The sequence below is a fragment of the Oryza sativa genome, chromosome 10 (genome assembly GCF_034140825.1).
Source record: "Oryza sativa Japonica Group chromosome 10, ASM3414082v1".
Taxonomy (NCBI): domain Eukaryota; kingdom Viridiplantae; phylum Streptophyta; class Magnoliopsida; order Poales; family Poaceae; genus Oryza; species Oryza sativa.
This window is the reverse complement of record NC_089044.1, coordinates 11,991,478-12,011,796: the sequence shown is the minus strand read 5'-3', so window position 1 is coordinate 12,011,796 and position 20,319 is coordinate 11,991,478. Positions and strand designations below refer to the sequence as shown.

The following is a 20,319-nucleotide window of genomic DNA, read 5'->3' as shown; positions in this document are numbered from 1 at the left end:
TAAGTACATTTCTGTTCGAGTGGTGATAACTATGATTTTTATCAAAACCATCAGAACCCGTATTATGCCATTATGTTATGTCCTTCTAGTCTGAACTAACTGATCAAAAAAAAAATCATATTTGATATTCATCACAAGTATATCTATCTTGGGCACGCCCTATTTGAAGTCACGTATATATGCTTTTCACTTTCTGCGATGTCTTTTTGATCGATCGCACTAAACACATTACTCGCGCACGTGTCGCAGCTCGTGATCCTTTCTACTTACCTGTCAAGACCGCATTCTAGAGTTATTTGAAGAGAGCTACACAGCATATCGAGCCAAACACTCTACACATCAGCTCCAACTCCAACTCCAACATAAAGCGGCCTTACAAGTTGCAGTTGGAGCTGGACCCCTGCCATAACATATATTGAACCAAAGGGTAAGGAGAAGAACAAACCAAGCATACCTAGTAAAAGAATTAGGGTGTATTTCGTTGCAAGCCACACTTTGCCACAGTTTGCCATGCCTAAAGTTAGGCAAATTTGACAGGTGTTTGGTTGTAGCCACAGTTGTGGCAAGATTCCCCTCCAATAAATTAGGTCCCACGTGTCAATGGCTCAAAAAAGTGTGGCAAGGTTCTATTAGGCTTAGTAGTTGTGGCTAACAATTTGATCACTTCACCTTAGACAAAGTGTGGCAACTTTTATTGGCAAGTAATGGCAAAGTATGGCCGAGAACCAAAACATCCCCTTACTGCTACTCCTGGGGAGAAAGTAGTAAACAGAAAAATAGAAACAGCTGAAATTTCAGAGTAGCCAGCATGCGACATTTAGAAAAACACATCCAATATTTCAGTATCAACACAAACTTAAAATGCTGCCATCAGACCTACACCAGTGACCATAAATAAGAGTCAAAGTTAATTAGTCGCTGCCTGCTAATTTGGGCTACTCAGTTGCGCAAGCATCATCATTAATCATAAACAACAAACAGATTAAACTAGCAACTAGGACGCGACCACGTCTGATGTTGTGATGAATTTTTAACCATCTGAACAAGATGATGGCCCCTTGGCATGGTCCCTGGCATGGTCAAAGTAGAAGAAATCTTCTTGCACCGCACCCCTGAAATTAGAGACCAAGAGGCCATTGTTGAAGACGCTCTCGATGCTATTGGTCAAAACGTGCTTCCGGCGTGCCATCTTCTCGAAGTCTGTGTCGCACCCATGGTAGTTCCCATCAGCCGGGTGAATGATATTAATGCCTTTATACTCACAGTAGAAGCACCGGACCTTCTCTGCAATGAATGAGAGGAAGATTAAGCGAACATTCAAGAGACAACTGTTGCAAAGCAAGCACATGTGTAAGCTAGAACATGCAGGTGGACTTCTTTTCTGGGTGTGTGTGTGGGGGGGGGGGGGGGGGTACCAGTTGCAGTTCAGTTACTAGCAACATTCCTTGGCAAATGAGACTAGTTAAAGACATGTCAAACCAAAAGCACCGATCACCGATAAGCGAATGAGAGACGCACCAGCATTTGTTGGTGGCACGACAACAGGGTAGCAATTGTTCTTCCTGGCACGGTCGCTTTCTTCATTGTGATTTACGCACTCTGCAAAGAAAAGGGTTGGCAACACACCCACAGCACTTGGCCCAGTAGGGCTCGCCAAGAAGTTAATGTGGGAATAGTGAAATTTGTTGTGCGATCTTGGCCAGTTAATCCTGCTAAGCTCTGGGCCATTGCGGTCCGCGACACTTTCGTTCGCACCACAGATGACATGGATCACATACTGAGGGCCCTGCAAACATACAAAACAGTTCAATTTTGTAAGCACAAAAAAAAAAAAAAAAAAAAAAACTAGTGATGAGAACACAGAATCAGAGAAAAAAGTGAGCCATACCCCGTTCTCCAGAACATAGCTTTCCAATGCGGCCTTCGCCTTGCTGTGGAAAGAGCTCATGTCAGCCCAGAAGCGCTTGGTAGCATCAGGGAACTGGTCAATGGTCCGTTCTGCCGCCAGGCTCAAACGTACCAGCTCCGGTGGCATCCCAAGTGACGGTGGTGGTTCATGTAACAGTGACTCGATGACGGAATGCACATCCTCTCGGGAGAATCTGCGATACTCCATCGGCAGCATAGCACGAGTGCGCTCAGATATGAGGAACTCTTGTAGTCCATCAGCGCTCGGGTGCTGAGCAGCAATGGCCATCACGCTGTACAGCTGCAAGCGCTTAGCCATAACATCCATGAAGCGGCACAGCTCGGAGTCAGACAGCATTGTACGTTCTTGGTTCAGGAGTGCTTGCTGCAGTACGCTCATGGCAGTGGCAAAGTCCCCGTTGGCGTAGAGGAGGCACCTGATGGCTTGGAGTTCAGAGAGGTTGTAGTCCCCGGGAAAGGCAATGAGGCCAGCGACGAGGCCAGCAACGGAATAGCGCTCAGCACGGACCAGCGCCCACCTGCCAATCATGTCCAAGTCTAGGTGCTGCTCCTTGGGGACCGGGAACGCGGCGTCGTACCAGATGGTGTTGAGGATGATGTTGGAGACGGGGTCGAGTGGGCCGTAGCAGTGGCCGGCCATGACAACGCTGCGGTGGTAACGGCCGCGGAGAAGGTGTTGAGGTAGGAGAGCGAGTGCCTCGAGGTAGAAGCCGTGGATTTTGTCGACGAGCACGCATTGCAGAGACTTGGTGCATCGTTCGAGTGTTCTCTCGTCCTTGACGGTGACACCTTGCGGGGCGAGTGGGGAGAAGGTGGCGGCAGCGTCGGCGAGCTCGGGTGGCAACCTTGGAGGCACAAGAGCCATCAGTTGTTGAGTACAAATTTGGTCATTGGTTCCTTCTTCTAGGAGAAGGTAGCTGAGGTGGTCCACGTCTGAGCAGGTGAGACGACCCTTCCTAGACAAGAGATGGGCGATCTTGTGGGCTTTGGAGGAGAGCGAGAGCATCGCCGTGGCCAATCTGTCCGGGTCGGGGTGACCCGAGGCCCCTGCGGCGCACCGGAGGGCGGTCTTGGTGGTGCAGGAGCCGATGTCGAACGCGCTCGTGCAACGTTCTGCCTCCACGAGGTGGACGGCGGCGAGGAGGTCCCCCTCGGCGGCGCGCAGGAAGTGCATCGCCTCCATAGTGGGCAGATAGCGGAAGTAGGAGGTCATGAACCCCACGAGGGCTTTGAGAGACCCCCGCGCCATCGTCTTCAAGCACTGCCGCATCTCAACCTCCTCCACATGTTCGCTAGAATCCTCACCGGTGCTGAGGTGCCAGATGGCGTTGGCGACGATGTTGGAGACGGGATCCAGGGGGCCGAAGCACAAACCGCCGTCGAGGATGGCGGCCAGCAGCGCCGGCTTCTCTTCCACCGGGAGGCGCTCAATCGCCCTTGTGTAGAACCCAATGATGCATCGTTTCAGCACCGATTTGTCGCCTCCGCCGCCGGCATCGGGCACCGGCTGACCGGGGCCAACTCGTTTGCTGGCCATAGGACGGCGTCCGCGGCGAGAGATTGGCGGATTTGGATTCGGGGGGTTTCGGTTTGCCTACGGATTTGGGAAGAGGCCCTTTTCTCCAGTTTGTATGGGCGACGAATCCGCAAGTGTGCTTTGTGTGTGCCTGTTGATGAGCCGAGCTCGAGCTGGACCTAGACTTGAGCCGAGCCTCTACAATGGTGGTCCAGCTTGGGATTGGGCTCAGCTTGAGTTTCGTGGAGTATTTGCTCAGCTTGGGGTGTGATTGGTTGGTGGGATATACCCGGATAGAACATGGCCGCCGCTTTTTGGAGGTTGTTTGGTTGCTGGGCGAAAGTGGGATAGGGCGGCCCGGAGGAGAATATTCCCCTCAGATGCTGGATAGAGGGATCCGGCCGATTTGGCCGGATGCAGCCGCCCGAGGCTCGGGCGAGCCGGGCGAGCGAGTCATGTGACTCGCGTCACCCCTCACCACGACGACGCGAGCGAGACGGCGGATAGGGTGGCCGGCGCGGGCGCCGGCGCGGGCGACGAGAGAGGAGGCGAGCACGGCGGTTGTCGGGGGTGACGAGCGCGGCGACCGGCGAGAGAGAAGGAGAGCTCGGCAACCGGTGTGGGCGACAAGAGAGGAGGCGAGCTCGGCGGCCGGTGTGGGTGACGAGCGCGGCGGTCGGCGAGAGAGAAGGGGAGCTCAGCAGCCGCCGCGGGCGACAAGAGAGGAGACGAGCTCGACAGCCGCTACGACGACGACGACAACGATGCGGACGGCGAGCGCCGCGTCGGCGTGAGGAGGTGGCGGCGGCCACCGCCAGCGGGAGGAGGCGGCTGGCGGGAGGAAGCGACGGTGAGAGGAGGCGAGCGGCGGGAAGAGGCGGCGGCGACGAGCCCCAGATCCGGCCGTGTTTTTTTTTCTTTTTTCTTTTCTCTTTTTTTCTTTTTTCTACGTGTATTTATAATGGAAATAGTGGTGTAAAATTGTATTATGTATTAATTTGATGGAGTATATTCACCATCTCAAGTGGAGAGGTGACCACACACTAAAAAATTGGATCACCAAATCCACCTTCGTCCCTACAACCAAATAAAAAACTGGATTGCCATATTCACACAACCAAATAAAAAACTGGACCGCCATATCCAACAAAATATGGACCACCATATCCCATCCAACCTTGACCAGGAACCAAACAAACCCTTGATGAACCGATATTGTCGTTTCGTGGAGTATTTGCTCCATATCCTCCATCTGCTACTAAAAATACAAATACGATTTCTCGCAAAAAAAACTTTTTCTATTACATTATTATTGTTTAAAGGCCCCTCGTTTGTTCTATTTTTTTGAGTTCTAAATTATTACATTTATTAATTCGGAATTGCTAAACTTCAGTTGACAGAAAACATACCTCCAAATCTTGCAAATTTTGGTTCACTAGATATGCTTCGCGATTCGTGCTCCAGCTGCTGCTTCTCCAGCGCTGGCGACACCCTAGGATGTTGAGTTGTGATCCAAATTCATTTGCACTTAATAAATGACAACTTCTGCCGTAGCAAAGCGGAAGCCCATCGCCGGAGGCTTGGGCCTTGAAGCTGGCCCATTGGGTTGTGCACCTAGAGACGCCCAGGGGTGCGGGTGTGGAGCCCCCGCGGTACGGATCGTCTTCCCTTTTAGGGTTCCACCTCATATATATATATCTCTTGTAAGCCGCCGTGCGACGTTGTAACCTCACCCCGATATAGTGAAGATATTTTGTTGGCTAGCGCCCATGGTTTTTTCTCTCCTAATTTGGAAGGGTTTTCCACGTTAAAATCTCGTGTCTTCTGTTATTGATCTATTATTCTTTATCGTTTGTTTGCCTATCGTTTCCTAACATAGGACCCTACGGGCTAGGGTCTCGTGGTAGGGTGGGGGTGGGAGGGGTGGGAGGGGGAGGAGGAAGAGGAGGAGTTCGCTGGTTTTAGAGGGATGGCCGTGGGAGGCGGCAGCCCAGCGGTGGGCGGTAGATCGGGCAGGCGGCGGCGGCGGAGCCACGGGATGGAGGAGGGTAGTGGGCCGGCGTTGGTGGCAGGGGCAAAGCAAGCATTTGGTTAGGAGGCAGCGGGCGATGGTTGCGGATCCGGCAGATCCGGCAGCGGAGAGCTGCCGGAGACGGGGAAGGCGGCGGGCGGTGGTTGCGGATTCGGCGGCGGGGAGCCACCGGAGATGGGGAAGACAGCAGGGCGGGGGCACCTCGCCATCGCCGCCTTGAGGAGAAAGAGACGGGGGAGGGGGAGAGAGGAGGGGGAGGGGGCTCACCGGTGCCGTTGACTCTTTCCGGCCAGCCGACGAGGCGGGTGGTGGCGCGGTGGTGGCGGTGGTTGCGGATCCGGCGGTGGGGAGCCGCCAGAGACGGGGAAGACGGCGGGGCAGGGGCACCTTGCCATCGCCGCCTTGAGGAGAAAGAGACGAGGGAGGGGGAGAGGGGAGGGGGAGGGGGCTCGCCGGTGCCGTTGACTCTTTCCGGCCAACCGACGAGGCGAGTGGCGGCACGATGGGGTGGTGGCGGAGGGGGATCGCGCGAGGGACAGGAGGAGTGGTGGCAGTGTGATCTGGACGGGGGAGGAGGAGAGGAGTTAGGGTTAAGGGGTCTACACGAATCTTGAAGCATATCCAATGGTCCAAAATTTGAAAGATAGGAGGTGGATTTTCTGTCAACAGATATGTAGACAATCCCTTATTAATTTTACTTCCTAAAATATTCAATTTATCCTTATAGTATGCATATAATCCTTATGGCTTTGCCACTTGTTTCTCCCCGTAGCTTCCATCCATGCTCGATCTAAGGGAGTGGTAGACAAAATTAGAACAAGTTAAAAAGATCAGGATCGAGAGAAAAATAAACCGCAACCAAGAAACACGGTTAGGGCATGTTCAATGGTAGAGATGAGTATGGTCTCTTAAACAATACAAGATTATTTAGAGACCATGTCTTTACAATAGTTGAGACGACAAAGGTTCCAATCATTAACTCAAAAAATATTTATTTTTTTAATATTCTTTCCATTCTTTTACCCTCATACAACCATATTTCTATATTATATTATAGTGATTAAGAGTCGTTGTTAAGCTATTGTTATGCATGACAACGATGTTTTGTCTCTCCTTTTTTCTTTCTTCCATGTCAACAAGTATTCTTAATTAGCAATGTATTGACAACCATCGTACATGTCCTTAATAGTTTGGTCCTAGCTGCTAAGTGACCGAATGTTATTCCGTTAATTCGGCCACCACCCTTGGTTAACCGAATAAACTAAATTCGGCCAAATAGGCCCAATACAATATACAGAAGACATCAGCCTAACTAGCAGAACCCTAGGCATGCACTGCATGGGGATTCCTAATCAGCGCGTACGCGCGAGGAGCGGAACCGGCATGCACTCCCCACACCGGCACGTGGCCCGTACGTCAAGTACGAATCTATTAATAGTGTGATTAGCGTTAATAATAGTGTTATTAAGGAATTTGTATAATAAAAAAATAAATAATAATTGAGTTGAAAATTTTAAAATATCAGTTAAAAGTATTCATAGTTTAAGTTGAAAGTTTTCAAATTTAGACTTGAAAGTTTTCAAATTTAACTAAAAGTTTTCAAATTTTGAGTTGAAAGTTTTAAATTTGAGTTCAAAGTTTGCAAATTTAGAGTTGAAAGTTTTTAAAATTTAACTGAAAGTTTTAAAATTTTGACTTGAAAGTTTTCAAGTTTGTCTTGAAAGTTTTTAATTTGAGTTAAAAGTTTTTAAATTTTAAGTTGAAAGTTTTCAAATTCATGTTGAAACTTTTAAATTTGGATATAAAGTTTTAAGTTTCAGGTAGAGTTTTTTTTAAAAATTCTAATTGAAAGTGCAACGGAATGAAAAAGGAAAAAAAATACAACGTGATTAGTCTAATTCTGATACGGATTAAAAAGCGAAAAATTAGACTAATCATGACGTGCGTTTCCTATTACCGTGCTAATCGCGTTTTTTTTCCTCGAACTCCGATTTTGACCACCGCGCTAACGACACGTGGATCCGGTCAGTGGCGGATGCAGCTTTAAAAAAAGAAGGAGCAAAAATATTCACTCGATAAAAACAATCGAACACAATACGTACCACGTACTATATTTATATTGCAATTGCATAAGAAGCATAGTACATTCAATAATTTAAGGGCAACAAAGAAATTCAGGATGGTACCTTTCATTTTAAAAGAAAGAAATGACCTTTCCACCATTTATAATTCATCACACACCAAGCTGATAACAGAAAACCTGTCAATTTGCAAACACAAGTCCATTGATAAGACATGGGAGATAGTGAAATAATCATCAAATCTCTTTAAAAATTGGTTGATATATAACTATATAAGGAGATGCACCTCTAATAAATCACTAGGCAAATCTATTATTCACCGTTCGTCCATAAACTTCATGATATACCTTAGAAATTAGGATAAAAGATGAAGAAGGCGCTGGGATTGGTGGCTAGCCCTAGCCACCGGGCAACGGCAGGAGCAGTGGAGCTATTGGCTGCTGCCGGCCTGCTGCAGTGTCGCTGCCGCTGCACAGGCATGCAGCGTGCCAGCGCTGGCCGCGCCGCGCGGGGACGGGGCTAGGGCACGGCAGACCGGCGACGACGACACGGCGTCACGGCGGCGCTATGGGCAACGATGTTGGTGTAGAAGCAGTCGAGGCGCCGAGCACCACGCAGCGAGGGGCGTTGGCGAGACAGCTTCGGGCTTCAACGGCGGCATCGAGCGTTGGTGCCTCGGCGGTGTGATTCACGATTTCGCGTTCAGAAGACGAAGTGTCGCGTGCGGCGTCCGCCTGACCATGACTCCGTGCAGAAGTTAATTAAGTTGGACACTTGGGCTGCTAACTGCTCACTTATGGGCTAATTGTGGATAGAATGTGGTGGTAGGCGGTCCAAGAGGGATATGGGGGAGGTGGGGCGACACAGTCCGTAGCAGGGCTGGCCAACCCACTCTGCCTAATGGGTGGTTCCGCCCCTGGTGGACGTATGCGCGCATAAGCTATCTGGCGTGTATGCGCTAACTAGCAAAACCGACACTGCATCCCCTTAGTCCTCCTCACTCCTTATCCCGATCGGCCGATCCCCTCATTCGCCACCCTCAGGCACCGCCTTAGTGTCAACCCACCATGTGCTCCTCCTCGTGCTTGATGTCATCCTTGCCTCCTTGGCTCTGCAACACCTGTCACACCTTGACTTTTGTGTCTTCCGTTTTTTTTTGCCTGTTTGTGAAAATTCACATTTGATTTGTTCGTCTTAAATAGCTTAATGAAAACTTCATTAAATCAAAATGGTTTAATATGATTAATTAATTAATTACATCGTTGGCTTTGTTGTTTTTCATTGGAGTTAATTGGATTTAATTTTTTTAAAAGTGGAGCTCAATACCTAATCAAAATTCCACCCAAATTCAATTCCTAATATCCTAAATTCTCCTTAAAAATTTCAAATATTCCAGAAAAGTCTCCAGACTTTTCCCTTATTCCTTTTTCCTTCCTTTCTCTCCCTTTACCACTTCTCTTCTTCTTCTTCTTCTTCTTCTTCTTCTTCTTCTCCTCCTCCTCCTCTTCTTCCCTTTTCTGTTTTCTTCCACCTTTTTCCTTTGGCCATGGAGCCAAAGCTACCTCTCTCCCTTTCCAGCCCGTCCCGGGGAGGCCAAGCCCCGAGCCCGGGCATCCTAAATAGGCCCAATACCATTCAAAGCAATCTCAACCATCCAATTCCCTTGATCGAGTCCTAGCGATGGGATCTACGAAATCCCATCCATCTCAGCCCTAGATCTATCCACATCATCACCATGTCATCCATCTCATCCCCACGTGGCATCCACATCAGCCGGTCCATCATACACCGAGTCCACCGTGAGCCATACCACTGACTAATGGGCCCACATATATTCTCTTTCACAAAAGTAATTAAATTTCTGAAATTAAATATCCAGAGAATATTATTGGGATATTCTTTTTCTTATCCAAAGATTTTCTCCAAATTCAAACTTCAGGAGGTCACAACTTTTCTGTCCGAACTCCGATTCAACCAGTCTTCTTTCTTAATTCTTCTAAAATTGAGATATACCTCCTGGTTACATTTGTTGTTTTGTTTGATGTTAATTAGTTAGTCTTTTCTTTTTTTTTATTTGTTTCTCGTTTGTCATCATGTAGACGTTGGACCAAAGGTGTTGTTCGTTGCAGAAGACGCAGTGTAGGGACAGTTTTTGGATGCAAGGCAAGTGCACTCTTTGAACGTATTGAACCTAGTTTATAAAATATTTTGTTTTGAACATGCATGATTTTATTTATAACTTCTTGATGACCTAATCGTTATAATATCCCGTATTTGATTAATATTGACTCACTATGATACCTCTATCTTGGGCTCAACTCAAGATAGAGTAGCTATGCTTAGCCACTCTCTAGGTTGTTTTATAAGCAAAATCTAATTTTGATTAATCATATACTTATAGTTATTTTTATATGAACTATGTGATTGTGTGATATCTTCCCGTTTTATGTGTTGCGCCGTGTAATAAACAATAGGTGGATAAAATGATTTGGACTAGGCTGATGGGTGGTTCTGTGTGTGAACCTAGTTAGGTGATGATGTATATGTGTGATCATTATCAAGTATGGTCCCTGTGTGAGTCTACTATCAAGCTATGTGCTATTTAGTTGCTCAAAGGGTCAACTTCGTGTTCTTAAGCCGTTACCTTATATTGTGTGCTATTATAGTTTTGGCAAGTTGTCTTGTCAATTTAGGACTTCACTTCATAAGCCATTAATCCGAGCCTAACATGCAACCACATTGTTCTCATGGAAAGAAACTGGCTCAATAAGATTCCGAGTCTTGGCACTGTCTGCCCAGGTGGCTAGATGATAGGCGTTAATGTTAGACATAGGTACTTTTTTGTCTGTGTGAGGGAAACTGTCTCATGGGGGAAGGTAGTGTTAAGACGGAGTTTCTTGTTCCAGACTCCACACACAACCTGAACATAGTTTTCCAATGCGGCCTTCGCCTTGCTGTGGAAAGAGCTCATGTCAGCCCAGAAGCGCTTGGTAGCACCAGGGAACTGGTCAATGGTGCGTTAGCCACCAGCCCCAAACGTACCAGCTCCGATGGCATCCCAAGCGACGGTGGAGGTTCCTGTAACAGCGACTCGATGACGGAACGCACATCCTCTCGGGAGAATCTGCGAGACTCCCTCGGCAGCATAGCACGAGCACGCTCAGACACGAGGAAATCAAGTAGTCCATCAGCGCTCGGGTGCTGAGCCGCGATGGCCATCACGCTGTACAGCTCCAAGCGCTTATTAGCCATAACATCCATCAAGCGGCACAGCTCGGAGTCAGACAGCATTCTAGTTCTTGGTTCAGGAGTGCTTGCTGCAGTACGCTCATGGCAGTGGCAAAGTCCCCGTTGGCGTAGAGGAGGCACCGGATGGCTTGGAGTTCAGAGAGGTTGTAGTCCCCGGCAAAGGCAATGAGGCCAGCGACGAGGCCAGCAACGGAATAGCGCTCAGCACGGACCAGCGCCCACCTGCCAATCATGTCCAAGTCTAGGTGCTGCTCCTTGGGGACCGGGAACGCGGCATCGTACCAGATGGTGTTGAGGATGATGTTGGAGACGGGGTCGAGTGGGCCGTAGCAGTGGCCGGCCATGACAACGCTGCGGTGGTAACGGCCGCGGAGAAGGTGTTGAGGTAGGAGAGCGAGTGCCTCGAGGTAGAAGCCGTGGATTTTGTCGACGAGCACGCTTTGGAGAGACTTGGTGCATCGTTCGAGTGTTCTCTCGTCCTTGACGGTGACACCTAGTGAGGCAAGTGGGGAGAAGGCGGCGAGCTCGGGTGGCAACCGTGGAGGGACGAGAACCAATATCTGTCGTTGAGTACAAATTTGGTCATTGCTTTCTTTTCTAGGAGCAAGTGGCGGAGATGCTCGACGGCTGAGCAGGTGAGACGATCCGCCGTCCTAGAGAGGAGATGGGAGGCGATCTTGTACGCCTTGGAGAAGAGCGAGAGCATCTCCGAGGCCACTCTGCTCGGGTCGCGGTGACCCGCGGCCCCCGCGGCGCACCGGAGGGCAGTCCTGGCGGTGCATGAGCCGATGTCGAACGCGCACGACATGCAACGTTCTGCCTCGACGAGGTGGACAGCGGCGAGGAGGTCCCCCTCAGCGGCGCACAGGAAGTTTAGCGCCTCTAGTGTGGGTAGGTAGCGGAAGCAGGAGGTCATGAACCCCACGAGGGCCTTGAGTGACCCCCGCGCCTTAGTCTTCAAGCCTCGCCGCATCTCAATCTCATCCACATCTGCACCGGAATCCTCACCGGTGGTGAGGTGCCTGATGGCGTTGGTGATGATGTTGGAGACGGGATCCAGGGGGCCGAAGCAGAAGCCGCCGTCAAGGACGGCGGGCAGCAGCTCCGGCTTCTCGTCCACGGGGGAGGCGCTCAATTGCAGCGCTGTAGAACCCAACGATGCGTCGTCTCAGCACCGATTTGTCGCTTCCGCCTCCACCGCCGGCAGAGCTCACATCGGGCACCGGCCGATGGGGCGAACTCGTTTGCTAGCCATTGGACGGCGGCGTCTACAATGGCGGAGTCAGGATCTCAGTACGCTTAGGGCTCAAATCGAAGTAATATCCATGATAATTCATATGCTGAAGTACAAAGTACAGAAAAAATAAAAGAGCAAAATCAAAACTAATTCAATTAAGAGATATATATATATATATATATATCAATGGAAAAACTCGTGTCTATCACTTCTTACCATCTTCGCAATAAGGCTACCAAGGTCAGAGCAGCTTGAGAAATCCAAATCAGATCTCCCGTCACAGATAAATGTGTCAGTTGGTCTCTAATGACTGTACAATCATATTTAGAAAAGTGACATAAATCTTAGCAAGTTCAATAAGCTTATCTTCATCATAATTGGCGAAAGAATTCCCTAGATCAAGGCAAACAATGCATCTCAATAGCTGAGTAAACCTTTCAGCACGATGGTTTAAATCAACAATAATTTGATCAAGTACCACATTAAATATTTCATTGCTGAAATGATCAACCTGTTAACATGGACCCAACAACAAATACTCCCTTGTAGCAGCATCCCTAATGTTTACATCCAATTGTTCGATTGGAGTGAGAATCCCAGGGTCAGCAACAATCACATTTGGAGCAAGCACAACATTATTTTGCCAATTGTTACTAGCCTCGGTTCCTGCTGTTTCTAGGGGTTGGATGGACTCACTGCACCGGACTTGGTAGAAAATAATGGTATTAATGTTCAGGTCCTCTTCATCTAGGAAATCAAACAAATTTCTAATTGACTAATTGCTATGAAATGCAGAATAAGAATGCAGGTCGAAGGTTAGAGAGGAGACTCACCTGGATTTGAGGAATCAGGCTCTTCTGGCTGCTGCCGTCGGCCCATCGCCGGCTCGATGCCAATGCGCGCCACCGCCGCCCCCTTCCACCGATGTGATCGATGCTGCGAGAGGAGAGGGAAGGACGAGGCAGCGTGATGCAACGCTCGTGTGAATGGTGGTGCGTGAATCGTGATAGGCGGCAGGGGGAGAGGAGAGGATGTGGGAGACAAAGTGTTGGCTTCTGGGCTGTGACCTATGATGGGCTGCTCGGCCATGGGTGTTTGCGAAAGTAATAAGTTCATTTCAGGTCTCTCAATTTATCACCGAGTTTGAAATTTGGTCCCTTCACTACAAGGTATAACACATCTCGCAACATACAAAACCTGGTCACATTTAGTTCCAAGGTAGTATTACTCTCTATTTTGGCTGACGTGGTGGCTGAATCAGTGTGAAACCCATATGTCAGGGCGTTTTGGTCTTTAAAAACAAATAAAATTTGGTCGATCCCATGTCAGTGACACAACCTCTCCTTCTCCTCCCTCTGTTTCAACGTTCTCCAACCCGGAGGACACATGCTGCCGACGAGACGGGCGGTGACCAGACTCCCTCCAACCCGAAGCTCCACACCGCACCGGCCATGAACCACAAGGGAGCCACCGCCTCCACCAGCGCCACTGCCGCCAATTATTATTGCTCGCACTCCATCGGCGTCGCTGCCAACGCATCTCGGATAAGATCGATGCTGCCTCCTCCCCCTCTCCACCAGGGGAAACACAAGCGAGGCCAACTCCGACGTGGTGCTCCTCTTGGAGCGTGTAAAGCCGACCCACTACAGGGGCATAACATTCTGAAAATTCCTGACAATAAAAATCACTAAAATTTCGAACATTTTAATACTTTTGCATCATGTTGGTTGTTAAGATTGCGATTGCCTACCAAACCATGAATTGTCAAAATGAGGAATCAAATTAAAGATATACTCCCAGCAATAATTATGACTTACAATTATATTTATTATTAATCATTTGTGCACAAGACATGAAGCCAAATAAAGTACAAGTTAATTAATAATTCTTGTGATACAAATTACAAATAAAATATTAAATACTTGGATTATGTGATGTGTGTCATGACATCTAAGTGCATATGAAATAACCATTCAAATAAGTGGATCTCTATCTATGAAATAGTTTCACTAGGAATAATTAATTTGATATTACATATATTATATGAGTTCCAAATATTAAATTATAATGAGCTGTATAGAGGTCAAACCAATTTAAAAAGGACAACCCATCCACATGAAATGAAATGATGATCACCACTATAATGATCCTATTTGTAAATGAGTATTTCATTGGAATATGTAAGTTAATATTTGGAACATTTCATCAAGTCCCTTGTGACATAAAATCAACTCATGTAAAATAGTTGGTCACACTAATAAATTGAGCAAATATATCACTATATTTATAATGGACTTTTGGATAAAATCTAGATTTTGGACACTAAATATTAATTTGGGTAGCTTGGTAAATTTTCATATTAATGCCTTCATTTTTCCATTCTTCCTTCTCTTCTTTTTCTTTTCTTTTTCTAGGCGCACTGTTCATTATCCGCCATCTGTTCGAGTTGGTCCCCCACCCTAGCCGTGCCGCTCCAGCCGCTGTGCGAACCGCACACGTGCAACCATGCGCCGCATTGCGCCCGACCAAGCCAGCCCGTCCGCACCCGCGCCTCTCCCACGCCCGCATTGAGCCCCGCGCCCCCGCACCGAATCACGCGCGTGCATCGCGCTTAGCCAAGACCCCGTGCCGCGCCAATGTCCCGTCGTCCTGCCACACCACGGCCGCCGTACCCCAACCCCCCTCCAGCTCACCTGCCAGCTAGGGCATCTTGCCGAACGCCCTACCCGACGCCATTATGCCCTCTCGCCCCCCCTCCTCCCTCCCCCCCCATTTCTAACCCTCTCTGGCTCAGCCTCATCCCTCTCAACCCTCTCCCTCACTCGCACCCTCCTGTCCCTCCCACTTCACGCGAGCAATCGCCGGGCCGCGCCGCACGCCCGGCGTCGAGCACGTGGAGTGCGTGCGCCGTGCTGTCATCATGTGACTCCATCAACCGAAGCCGGTGGCGGGGTAGGGTGGAGGCATCCACACGAGCTCGCTGCCACTGAGGAAGGAGACCGAAGACCGTTGGATTCCAAGGACCGCACGTCGAACACCTCCGGCAGCCACCGTCGTCGTTCGCCCCTGCGTTGACCGCACCACAACCGTGCGCCACCACCCTTCGCTGTTGCTCCACTTCGGGGTAAGCCCTCGCGCCCTGAGCACCTCCTAGTGACCTAGTAGCTGGCGGCCTCCTCAATTTGGGGTGCGTGCCACCGTGGCTATGCCATCCCCGGCCGCCACCATGCCGCCGTTGAGCTCACCGTGGGCAAGGCATCCCGGGGGCTATCCCCTTTCCATCTAGTTAGCAAAACCGAAACCCCAGCCGTCGTAGATGCTCCCGCGCCCATCAATTTGGCCGGAGACCGTCCCTTTCGCCCTAGCCACACGGTAGCCTTGATGTTACCAAAGATGATTTTTAGTCCCGGTTATTTCAACCGGGACTAAAAATATCCATCATTAGCCTTGATTGAGCATCCCGGTTGCACAATCAGGATGCAAAAGGGTTGCTAACTGGGACTAATGTCCCTTTCCCCAGCGGTGTATTTTGCTTACGATGACAGACCTGATCAGTGACGCTCACCCGTTCATCATCAACCAGAGGCAATACATTTGTGCATCACCATTTAAATCATTTATGCATGACTCATACGTGCTACTGGAATGATGGTTTGTTGTTTCACATATCAGCAGCAATGCACGGGATGCACTTCATGCACCGGCCACTTCGAATCAGCAGCTAGCGACGTACGCAAAAGTCTTGGTTCTCCGTTATTTAGTCCCACATCGGGGAGCCTGGCGCACGGGCGCGGGGTCATAAGAGCGACAGTCCGGATGTGAGGCGTGCCGAAACGAAGGGCACACCCGGCGGTAGGCATATGTAGCGATCCCAAAAACAAATATAACCGGAAGAAATCAAGCCCACCGCAGTTGCGACATGCGTGCGAGCGTGTGACACATACGCTTGGCAAAAAACTATCATTTTTTTTTCTAAAACTGGCTTGACCAGAATTATGAGCGTCCAGTACAGTCTGGTAGCATACCACGAAAAAACCATCATTTTTTTTCTAAAACTGGTTTGACCAGAATTATGAGCGTCGAGTACAGTCTGGTAGCATACCACCAGTTGGTTTTAGTTTGACTTACAGAATTTGAATTCGTAGTTCAAAACTCTGACACCTAACATAACGTTTTGGCTAGCTTAGAGTTTGGATCCGTATTGTCGTAACTCGTAAGAGGATGTTTGGTTGGTGTTACATTTTAATTTGGACCTGTTTAGTTCACAAACAAAATTTTTTAACGCTATCATATCGAATGTTTGGACACATATATGGAGTATTAAATATAGACAGTTCTCCAGGAAATTACGAGATGAATCTTTTAAATGTAATTACGTCATGATTTAACAATGTGGTGCTACAGTAAACATTTGCTAATGACGAATTAATTAGGCTTAATAAATTCGTCTCACAGTTTCTTCCCGAAATCTATAGTTTGTTTTATTATTAGACTATATTTAATATTTTAAATGTATATCTGTATATCCGATGTGGCATGCAGGGGCAAAGTTAAATCATAACTTGGCTAACATAGAGTTTGGATCCGTATTGTCGTAACTCGTAAGAGGATGTTTGGTTGGTGTTACATTCTAATTTGGACCTGTTTAGTTCACAAACAAAATTTTTCACGCTATCATATCAAATGTTTAGACACATATATGGAGTATTAAATATAGACAGTTCACCAAGAAATTACGAGATGAATCTTTTAAACGTAATTGCGTCATGATTTAACAATGTGGTGCTCCAGTAAACATTTGCTAATGACGAATTAATTAGGCTTAATAAATTCGTCTCACAGTTTCTTACCGAAATCTATAATTTGTTTTGTTATTAGACTATATTTAATATTTTAAATGTATGTCCGTATATCCGATGTGACATGGAGGGGCAAAGTTTTTTTTCTAACTAAACAAGCCCCTGGTCACACTTGAGATATGTTTTGAGTAGCTGTGTCACATACTCTCGGCATAGTAGAAAAAACTGGACCGGACACTGAACCGCTTAAGCTCTTGGTTCACTGGGTCACCGGTTGGACCGATAGGTCGAACGGTTCAATTGTTGAACCGGAAAGTATATCTATCATACATAATTTTACTTAAACAAGGTGACCAACTTAGCTTGGTGGTGTGGTTGATGCTCTTATAGCCCATCAGCCAAGGATCAATCCCCATTGTCGAAGAGTAATCCTCTCTAGCGGGCGGTCGTGAGACCCCCCCCTTTGTGAGTTCGGCCGGGGGAAATGGCGCGATGATCAAGGGTCAACTTCCGCTTGGCCATCTAATCACTAGATCACTTGCGTGGCTGTGTGGGAGATCAAGGATTATACAGGTTCGGGCCGCTCTCGAGCGTAATACCCTACTTCTGTGTGTGGGATTATGGTGAATTCTTACAAGAGGTTTTGAGCTCCAGAGGGAAACCTAGCTGTCCTTCCTCCCGAGCTCAAGTTGTCTGAGAGTCGTCCCTTTTTTCGGTAGACAAGGTCCTCCTTTTATAGTTCAAAAGGATACCACATGCACCGTTTGCACCTACCCCTCCAAGGGAGGGGGGCCCACATGGCCCTATTCATACCGCTATCCTTTGCTTCAACCGGAAGCAACATGGTCGCCTGGCTTCAAGTGGGGCCCGGCGCCGCCCCCCGCCTGACACGGGAGACATCCCTATCATTCCCTATTAATTGTATGAAGACTTTGGCGGCTCACCACGCGCATGCGGCGTCCCTGGCAGCGTGCCGATGGGACAGGGCATACCCGCCCCCACTCCGCCTGACACAGGGCAGATCGTGGGGGCACTGCCCCCGTCCCGTCGCCTGTGACCGGTCACAGGCCGATCATGCTCGATTGACATGGGTCAATCGAGCGGCGCCGCACGTCCCTCCACGCCGCGGTTGGGGCGCCGCGTATTGAAGGCGTGGAGCAGCGCCTTTCGCCTCGCCCGCTCTCCCCGCCACGTGGTGGTCAGGCGAGGGCCTCGGGGTAGCACACCCCGAAAGCCCGAGGGGTGCGACGTGGCACCCCAAGGCCCCCTGGCCACCTCAGCGCTAACCGAGGGGCGGGGGGAGGCGAGGTCGCATAGCCACGCCACTAGATGGGAAGAACACTTCCCTCTACTGTGCGTACCCTCGGGCCCATTTCACCGACACCCATGTGACGCACCATTTTCCCATTTTATGGAATAAAAGGGATCGGTCCCCATGTGACGCACCATTTTTCCTATTTTAAGGAATAAAAGGTAATTGGGCCACAATAATCCAAGTGGGCATTAGCGAACCGGCAGTTCAATATAGCCTTGTTCATCCGGTTCACACCGGATCGATTGCATGAGCGGTCCTTAAAGCAAACCGAACCGGTGGGAGTGCTGGTTCCGGTTTCTTTCGGTTGGACCGCCGGTCCGGTCCGGTTTTTTATACCACGACTCTTAGCCATAGAATAACTGGAACGAACAGTATATATTCATCTGCCGTAGAAACGGATAAACAGAGCAGCCAGAAGAAACACAGAGCGGCAAGAACAGTATATATATATATATATATATATATATATATATATATATATATATATATATATGTATATATATATATATATATATCCCCCTTGCATTATTAATCCGACTCACATACCAAGTCAACCAAAACCAATCAGCAGCAGCAGCTAATTTAATTTAATCGATCAACCTCCACTACTGTTTCCTAGCGATAACCACATTACTCCTCCGGAGCCTCGTCTCCAGGTACTCGACCACGTCGCCGACGGCCGGGAGCACCTTCCTGGCGGCGTCGAGCTCGCCGAACCGCTCCGCCCACGCCGCCAGCAGCGGCGTCCTGGCGGCGTCGAGCACCCTGGTCCCCGTGAGCGCCTCGTTCGCCCTCGTCCGCGGGATCACCGACCCCAGCGTGACGTCGACGAGCCCCGGGGCGTCGCCGCCGAAGAAGGGCTTCCCCTCCGCGGCGGCGAGGGCCCCCTCCAGCGCCCCCACCGCGGCGGCCATCCGCGCCATCCCCTCCGCCCTCTCCCCCTCCGTGCTCCCCAGGTACGCCGGCCTCCACGACGCCACGAACTCGTCGTCGACGTGGGCGGCCCAGAAGCGGGCGGCGGCGCGGGCGAGGGGGTCGTCGGCGGGGGGGAGGAGCGGGGCGCCGCCGCCGCCGGGGAAGGGGAAGGCGTCGTCGATGTACTCGAGGATGACCCGGGACTCGCAGACGGGGCGGCCGCGGTGGATGAGGACGGGGACCTTGGCGTGGACGGGGTTGGCGGCGAGGAGGAGGTCGGTCTTGCGGTCGAGGTCGACGGCGACGAGGTCGTAGGTGAGGCCTCGCAGGGCGAGGGCGAGCTCCACCCTGGTGACGAACGGGCTAGGGTTCGTGCTGCCGAGCAGCTTCAGCTCGTGATCCGGTGATCCTCCTCCTCCGGCGGCGGCGGCGGCCATCGTCGTCGCGCCTCTGCCGATCGAGCGATCACGTGTTGGGCGGATTGGATTTTTAGTTATAGACGGGTGCTGGATCGAGATGGTTGTTCTGGAGTGGGAAGTCCGCGGGTGGATTGCGTCATCCGTGATGTCAGGACAGGCGAATGTATCTTCCAATGCGTCACTGTCGTCATCATCATCATCTTACAGGAATGCTGCAATGCACGTGGTGCATTTTGGCTTTGTGCAATCTCCGTTTGTTATCTTAAAATGGTTAGAGGTTGAATGGCTCTCAAAATGGTTAGGGGATTGGGCCTCTAGGGGTTTGAAATCACAATGTTCTAACTTCTAAACTGAGGGTGTGTTTAGTTCACACCAAAATTAGAAGTTTGGTTGAAATTAGAACGATGTGATAGAAAAATTGAAAGTTCATGTGTCTACAAAAGTTTTGATGTGATGAAAAAGTTGGAAATTTGAAGAAAAAGTTTGGAACTAAACAAGGCATGAGAACTGAGATTTGGAAAGGGAAAGGTCCATTCTACAACGTTCAACTCTTAAACCGAGTCCAATTAGCATATAAACGGTGAAGGAAAATGTTCATTTTAACCCCTCATCCTATCATCGAGTTTAAACTATGTTTTTAAACCATAATACCAAATATAATGCGTCCCTCATCTTTCAAAAACAGTATAAATATAGTCCCAAGTAGTAGGCATTTTTTTTGGCCGCAGACGTGGCACCAGAAACAAAAACCAATAATAAAATATCTTACGAGCCCCACATGCGGGTGATACAATGTTTTCTTCCTCCTCTCTCACCCTCTCCCCTCT

The 20,319-nt window shown here is 49.2% G+C and overlaps 2 protein-coding genes, 1 long non-coding RNA gene and 1 pseudogene across 4 annotated transcripts; all 4 read right to left on the bottom strand.

The window, feature by feature from the left end:
• Positions 1-792: 792 nt before the first annotated feature.
• LOC4348459 (uncharacterized) lies at positions 793-3,558 on the bottom strand. The gene is made up of 3 exons (XM_015759501.3): positions 1,889-3,558; positions 1,519-1,786; positions 793-1,284 (listed from the first exon to the last, which is right to left on the bottom strand). Exons 1-3 carry the CDS (start codon positions 3,464-3,466, stop codon positions 1,031-1,033), a joined length of 2,100 nt encoding a protein of 699 aa, XP_015614987.2. The 5' UTR covers positions 3,467-3,558; the 3' UTR covers positions 793-1,030.
• Positions 3,559-10,361: 6,803 nt separating this feature from the next.
• Positions 10,362-12,033, bottom strand: LOC107278446 (uncharacterized; annotated as a pseudogene).
• Positions 12,034-12,388: 355 nt separating this feature from the next.
• Positions 12,389-13,053, bottom strand: LOC107279183 (uncharacterized). Of its 2 annotated transcripts, none has more exons than XR_001540521.3 (2): positions 12,878-13,050; positions 12,389-12,791 (listed from the first exon to the last, which is right to left on the bottom strand). It is a non-coding gene; the product is annotated as an uncharacterized lncRNA (long non-coding RNA). The 2 variants fall into 2 exon arrangements; XR_010737048.1 differs by having other exon boundaries at positions 12,510-12,749; positions 12,878-13,053.
• A 5,461-nt stretch (positions 13,054-18,514) lies between these two features.
• Positions 18,515-19,540, bottom strand: LOC9268428 (probable glutathione S-transferase GSTU6). Its single transcript, XM_015757616.3, has one exon. It carries the CDS (start codon positions 19,508-19,510, stop codon positions 18,764-18,766), a length of 747 nt encoding a protein of 248 aa, XP_015613102.1. The 5' UTR covers positions 19,511-19,540; the 3' UTR covers positions 18,515-18,763.
• Positions 19,541-20,319: the final 779 nt, after the last annotated feature.

Coding starts and splice junctions, on each gene's coding strand:
- LOC4348459 (XM_015759501.3), bottom strand. CDS start 3,466: ATGGCCAGCAAACGAGTTGGCCCCGGTCAGCCGGTGCCCGATGCCGGC. Junction 1,787..1,888: donor GCTATGTTCTGGAGAACGGG/GTATGGCTCACT, acceptor GTATGTTTGCAG/GGCCCTCAGTATGTGATCCA. Junction 1,285..1,518: donor CGTGCCACCAACAAATGCTG/GTGCGTCTCTCA, acceptor CATTCATTGCAG/AGAAGGTCCGGTGCTTCTAC.
- LOC9268428 (XM_015757616.3), bottom strand. CDS start 19,510: ATGGCCGCCGCCGCCGCCGGAGGAGGAGGATCACCGGATCACGAGCTG.